The sequence below is a fragment of the Periplaneta americana genome, chromosome 2, assembly GCF_040183065.1.
Source record: "Periplaneta americana isolate PAMFEO1 chromosome 2, P.americana_PAMFEO1_priV1, whole genome shotgun sequence".
NCBI lineage: Eukaryota > Metazoa > Arthropoda > Insecta > Blattodea > Blattidae > Periplaneta > Periplaneta americana.
Genome location: NC_091118.1, coordinates 159,161,322 through 159,167,880, shown reverse-complemented (window position 1 = coordinate 159,167,880; position 6,559 = coordinate 159,161,322). Strand labels below are relative to the sequence as shown.

The 6,559-nt window shown below is 35.9% G+C and overlaps 2 protein-coding genes across 2 annotated transcripts in view; both read right to left on the bottom strand.

Annotated features, from left to right (window-relative positions):
* The window catches only part of LOC138695204 (uncharacterized), a 2,756-nt gene extending 783 nt beyond the window's left edge, over positions 1-1,973 (bottom strand). The window contains exons 1-2 of the mRNA XM_069819664.1: positions 1,789-1,973; positions 1-1,411 (exon numbers count right to left, since the gene is read on the bottom strand). The exon at positions 1-1,411 is cut by the window's left edge and continues 783 nt beyond it. Of these exons, the coding sequence (XP_069675765.1) occupies positions 1-1,411; positions 1,789-1,973 (1,596 nt within the window). The remainder of the gene's footprint in view (positions 1,412-1,788) is intronic.
* Positions 1,974-2,285: 312 nt separating this feature from the next.
* LOC138695313 (uncharacterized) lies at positions 2,286-5,058 on the bottom strand. The gene is made up of 2 exons (XM_069819739.1): positions 4,845-5,058; positions 2,286-4,467 (listed from the first exon to the last, which is right to left on the bottom strand). The coding sequence occupies exons 1-2, from the start codon at positions 5,027-5,029 to the stop codon at positions 2,799-2,801; spliced, it is 1,854 nt and encodes a 617-aa protein (XP_069675840.1). The 5' UTR covers positions 5,030-5,058; the 3' UTR covers positions 2,286-2,798.
* Positions 5,059-6,559: the final 1,501 nt, after the last annotated feature.

Sequence of the window (6,559 nt, the reverse complement as noted above, 5' to 3'; positions counted from 1 at the left end):
TACACTGGCAGTTACACATCCAGGATCATCTTTAGAGTAAACAAATTCACTGAATTGTGTTGGAGAAAACATTTTCTTATCTTTCTCTTTCTTCCCCAGTGTATCTATTGAGCAGGTGGTTTTCTTGTAATACTCTGGCCACCAGCATTTAAAATTCAAAATATCATCAGTAGTAATTGATTCTACAGAAAATCTGTTGTTTGTGTTTGCCTGGTGGATCAAGGTATTGTACTGTTCTGGCACATATACCCTGTCTGTCTTCCTTAGTTTGCGCTTCACTACACCAAAGTCACGGTCACAGGGAAGAAATGAATGGCCTCGTTGTGGAAAATAATGAATGATTTTGTTGAATCTCCCCATTTGAGTCAGTGCAAGTAGCAATCGAATTACGGTATGATTTTTATTTTGCCCTCCACAGTTATCAGAGAAAAGATACAATTCCTTGACTGAAGAAGGGACATAATTTTCAATGTAGTTCAGAAGAAGAGAACACACTTCATTTGGAGATTTGTGGCCTATACCTTCATGATAGGAATAGAAGTGCGCCGTATGGTCTTTCAAGTTGTGAATATTGAAATTGATCACCCAAAGTTGCCTGTAATAGAACATTTCTTGTACCGGAATGTTGGGCAAAGGAAGGTTCTGCATATAGTCAAAGCAGATTCCAAGAACATCATTTCTTTCTTTACATATTTCCTCCACTTCTTTGATTTTATTGTAGAATTTCTTACTACGTTGTTTATGGACCATCATTTCCACAACAGCTACTCTCTTGACAGAATCACATAAGTTTGAGGATTTTATCTTAACTCCAAGCTCCTCACACTTACTGCATACGTCTACTTGTGGTCGCCCAAAGCGCAATGAAAAGTTTTCATGAAAATATTGAAGGTAAAATTTATACTTTACCCCACTGTCAGGGTGTTTGGCAACAAACAGGTCATACATTAGTTTGACACTGAGACGAGCATCCAAATATTTCTCCCCTTTGCCACAATAATGTGTTTCTTTAGTTGGAAATGACTCAATGTGTTCCTGAATTAGATGTAATATTTCTCCTGGTATGGTGTTTGCTTTTTCGTTTGAACCCCTTCTGTCTTTTGGAGACTTCCCTTCATAAAGCAAATTACACAGTCGCTCCACCTGCTTCTTTCCAATGCCATACAAACTAACAAAGGCTTTCTTACACACTTCCGTCTTACTACTATCACTCTTAATAAAATAGTATTTGTATGAACCTTTCCTTAGAATTCCATTCTCAGACCTAGGACGCCTTGATTTTATTTTTTGAAGTTCTATCAATCTTTGTAAATGAAGATCTTGTTCATCTTTGGTATCGAAGGAGTTCATTGTTGTAATCGCATGATTAAAATCTTCCTTGCTAAGATTCTCAAAACATTTTTTCTTGCATCTGTAATTTATATAAAAAGAAACATGATAGTACGTAACTACGTAATGTATTACTGTGATTAATGTGATTATTTCAGTATACCGTTTCACATCAGAGTCATAAAGTAATTTCAATCCATGTATAGGCTAAATAAATATTTTAATTTATCCTTCTTGGACAATAAAAATCGCATACTACAGGAGAAGTACTACATCATATCTAATAGCTAAAAAAATCTTTGACTGAAAGTGAAATAATCGAAATCGTAGCCTTCTTTCCACATTTTATCTGAACATCTGACTAACAATACGATAGAAACGATAATACCATCTACTCAATCAAATGTGTTCAGAGTTAGCTAATACATAGTGTCTAATAAACAATGAGTTGCTTCTTACCCACACTGTTCTCCTGTCGTACGAGCTGCTACAGTCTTCCCAATCCAATTGACATATTCCACTCCCTTCAGTTTATTTTTCTTAATTACATTTCTGCGGTAGTTCATTTCATTGCGTTTACGTTTACCACTAATAACACAGTTTTCTTCCCCTGGGTCACTCACTACTTCCAGCTTATCTGCCATTTTCCTTATCAGCTGATGGGCGCGTAACTTACTAGGCGCGCGGCACTCTGTTGCGTCACGTCCAGTCAGTCAGTGCAGAAAGAAGGTAAGTCGCTGACTTGTCCCCTTTCTGCAATGACTGCGCTGCGTATGGTACTCTGCTCTGCGTTGAGAATGTGTAAATTTGTCCCATTTCTGTATGGAAATGTGTGTCTAGGCCTGGAGAAAGCAATGGCACTCTTAACTCATTTTCGCGTTTTTCATGACTTATCCCCTTTCTGCAATGACCGATTCATGAATCGGTCATTGCAGAAAGGGGATAAGTCATAAAATCTTACTTTTGAGATAATCAATAAAAACTGTTTTTCTCTTCCAATACCGGAGCAATCCTCATAAATATTTTTTGTTACCTTGTTTATGAGTAGTGAAGTATAATACACCATGTTAGACATCTGACATCTCAAACACTTTTGTTTAAAATTGTTTTATCGAACCATGACTTGTCCCCTTTCTGCAAGGAATTGTTAAATATAAAGGAAAAAAATAATAATTTGCAATTTTGGGCTAATGTAATATTTGAAAACAAACTAAATGGCAATAATTACAATGATAACATTGCTTTTGTGTGTAATTACTACATTACTGTCACCATTTAAATAATTATTTTTGCATGTTAATCATTATTCCTACTATAGAAATGTACCAATACGTGATTTTATATTACACTTTTAAATTAAAACTGAACTTTTAAAGTAATACTCAAAAACTGCATATAGGAGAGCACAATAATATATACACAAATTAAAAATACAACAAATTACTACACAAAATCTTTTGTTTCAATTTTTACAGAGTGTATTGTTGGATGTTGGAAGCCACGTCTTCTGTAGATTCTTTGTCACAAGATGGCCAGTTCAGGATCTCTTCGTAAAAGGAAGAGTGTTCCAATGGAATGTATTGCCTCACTTTCGATACGTCTCCAAGTTTTTTCGTATTAATGGGAATTTTCCCATTGTATGCCTTTTGTGTAGGCATTACTATGCGTCCAGTACCTGTTTTTTTTTTCATACAGAATCTGTGTTTGCTCATTTCACTACCAATGAATACACTGGCAGTTACACATCCAGGATCATCTTTAGAGTAAACAAATTCACTGAATTGTGTTGGAGAAAACATTTTCTTATCTTTCTCTTTCTTCCCCAGTGTATCTATTGAGCAGGTGGTTTTCTTGTAATACTCTGGCCACCAGCATTTAAAATTCAAAATATCATCAGTAGTAATTGATTCTACAGAAAATCTGTTGTTTGTGTTTGCCTGGTGGATCAAGGTATTGTACTGTTCTGGCACATATACCCTGTCTGTCTTCCTTAGTTTGCGCTTCACTACACCAAAGTCACGGTCACAGGGAAGAAATGAATGGCCTCGTTGTGGAAAATAATGAATGATTTTGTTGAATCTCCCCATTTGAGTCAGTGCAAGTAGCAATCGAATTACGGTATGATTTTTATTTTGCCCTCCACAGTTATCAGAGAAAAGATACAATTCCTTGACTGAAGAAGGGACATAATTTTCAATGTAGTTCAGAAGAAGAGAACACACTTCATTTGGAGATTTGTGGCCTATACCTTCATGATAGGAATAGAAGTGCGCCGTATGGTCTTTCAAGTTGTGAATATTGAAATTGATCACCCAAAGTTGCCTGTAATAGAACATTTCTTGTACCGGAATGTTGGGCAAAGGAAGGTTCTGCATATAGTCAAAGCAGATTCCAAGAACATCATTTCTTTCTTTACATATTTCCTCCACTTCTTTGATTTTATTGTAGAATTTCTTACTACGTTGTTTATGGACCATCATTTCCACAACAGCTACTCTCTTGACAGAATCACATAAGTTTGAGGATTTTATCTTAACTCCAAGCTCCTCACACTTACTGCATACGTCTACTTGTGGTCGCCCAAAGCGCAATGAAAAGTTTTCATGAAAATATTGAAGGTAAAATTTATACTTTACCCCACTGTCAGGGTGTTTGGCAACAAACAGGTCATACATTAGTTTGACACTGAGACGAGCATCCAAATATTTCTCCCCTTTGCCACAATAATGTGTTTCTTTAGTTGGAAATGACTCAATGTGTTCCTGAATTAGATGTAATATTTCTCCTGGTATGGTGTTTGCTTTTTCGTTTGAACCCCTTCTGTCTTTTGGAGACTTCCCTTCATAAAGCAAATTACACAGTCGCTCCACCTGCTTCTTTCCAATGCCATACAAACTAACAAAGGCTTTCTTACACACTTCCGTCTTACTACTATCACTCTTAATAAAATAGTATTTGTATGAACCTTTCCTTAGAATTCCATTCTCAGACCTAGGACGCCTTGATTTTATTTTTTGAAGTTCTATCAATCTTTGTAAATGAAGATCTTGTTCATCTTTGGTATCGAAGGAGTTCATTGTTGTAATCGCATGATTAAAATCTTCCTTGCTAAGATTCTCAAAACATTTTTTCTTGCATCTGTAATTTATATAAAAAGAAACATGATAGTACGTAACTACGTAATGTATTACTGTGATTAATGTGATTATTTCAGTATACCGTTTCACATCAGAGTCATAAAGTAATTTCAATCCATGTATAGGCTAAATAAATATTTTAATTTATCCTTCTTGGACAATAAAAATCGCATACTACAGGAGAAGTACTACATCATATCTAATAGCTAAAAAAATCTTTGACTGAAAGTGAAATAATCGAAATCGTAGCCTTCTTTCCACATTTTATCTGAACATCTGACTAACAATACGATAGAAACGATAATACCATCTACTCAATCAAATGTGTTCAGAGTTAGCTAATACATAGTGTCTAATAAACAATGAGTTGCTTCTTACCCACACTGTTCTCCTGTCGTACGAGCTGCTACAGTCTTCCCAATCCAATTGACATATTCCACTCCCTTCAGTTTATTTTTCTTAATTACATTTCTGCGGTAGTTCATTTCATTGCGTTTACGTTTACCACTAATAACACAGTTTTCTTCCCCTGGGTCACTCACTACTTCCAGCTTATCTGCCATTTTCCTTATCAGCTGATGGGCGCGTAACTTACTAGGCGCGCGGCACTCTGTTGCGTCACGTCCAGTCAGTCAGTGCAGAAAGAAGGTAAGTCGCTGACTTGTCCCCTTTCTGCAATGACTGCGCTGCGTATGGTACTCTGCTCTGCGTTGAGAATGTGTAAATTTGTCCCATTTCTGTATGGAAATGTGTGTCTAGGCCTGGAGAAAGCAATGGCACTCTTAACTCATTTTCGCGTTTTTCATGACTTATCCCCTTTCTGCAATGACCGATTCAATTATAGAATAAATTCATACTTGTTTAATATTATGTCGTAAGCAATTGTTGCTATAAGTTTTATTCACTTTTTTCAAGTTCGGGGTTGAACTACCAAGCATTCTGTATCTTCCACGCTGCAGCAGTGCGCTGTAATAAAGAAAGGCCACTTTTGACTAATGGAGGGGCGGGCAGCTTTCACGCAAGCGGAATTAAATGTTCAACGAGTTCTTGCCTCCCTGCATTGCGCTGAAATTAATTCAATCAGAAATCATTCCCACTGTTTCGTGCCCTTGTGCTTTTCGAGTGCGGATTTATTGTGCGGGTATGAGTCTTGTTAAATAAAGCACCAAGGCTCAAAATATATGATATGAAATATCAGTTCTTTGTTTCATTTGATTAAGTTTCCTACTGCTAAATCTTGCGAACCTGGATTTGATTTTAAGCAAGGATCTAGAAGTTTATTTCCGTAGGGTATGGAGATTAATCTGTGCACATTCCCGAAATCGAACCATGGAACGCTTGATTTGGGAGCGAACGTCTAATCGCTGAGTCATGACGGCGGATAAAATTAATTTCCACGCTATGTTATTTCTTAATCAGTAGGAAACGTGCTATAATAATTTCTACTAGCATATCTAAGTAGAGCCTAACTGCATCCTTCAGTAGGCAGTTTCCTCTCAACCAGTGACTCATCCAATTCCTTTTCCTCTTTCTGATCGCTTTCAGCATCATTCTATCTTCATCCACTCCTTCCAACACAGCTTCGTATTATGATCAGTACTAAGATAATTGGTGTGATGATAGTTGTATCTATCACAGTCTATGTTCGTTTTGTTATATTTCTATGCATTCTATACTGAAATCATTAAAAGTCATTATCTTCCCTCCAGTTGCTATATTGTTGTTGTTTAGTCATCTGTCCGAAGACAGATCTGAATCTCACAAGTGATACCAACATGGCATCACTTATGAGCAGGGAAAGGATTTATATGTAAATACATATTTACTTATAAAGCTAATATAATTTATATTTTGCATTATCTTTATGTTTCACAATGTGTAGGGTTGAAAAATCCTACTTTTATTTTCCATATTTTTCCATATTTTAGAGTTTAGTACATATTTTCGTTAATTTCCATATATTTTCCATATTTCATATAAAACAGTCCATATTATATTAGGTTTAACAATAAAACAAAACAAAATTCCATTAACTTTTAAAAATACATTTCAACAATAGAGATTTAAACACATGTTCAGTAATCCCTTTAACA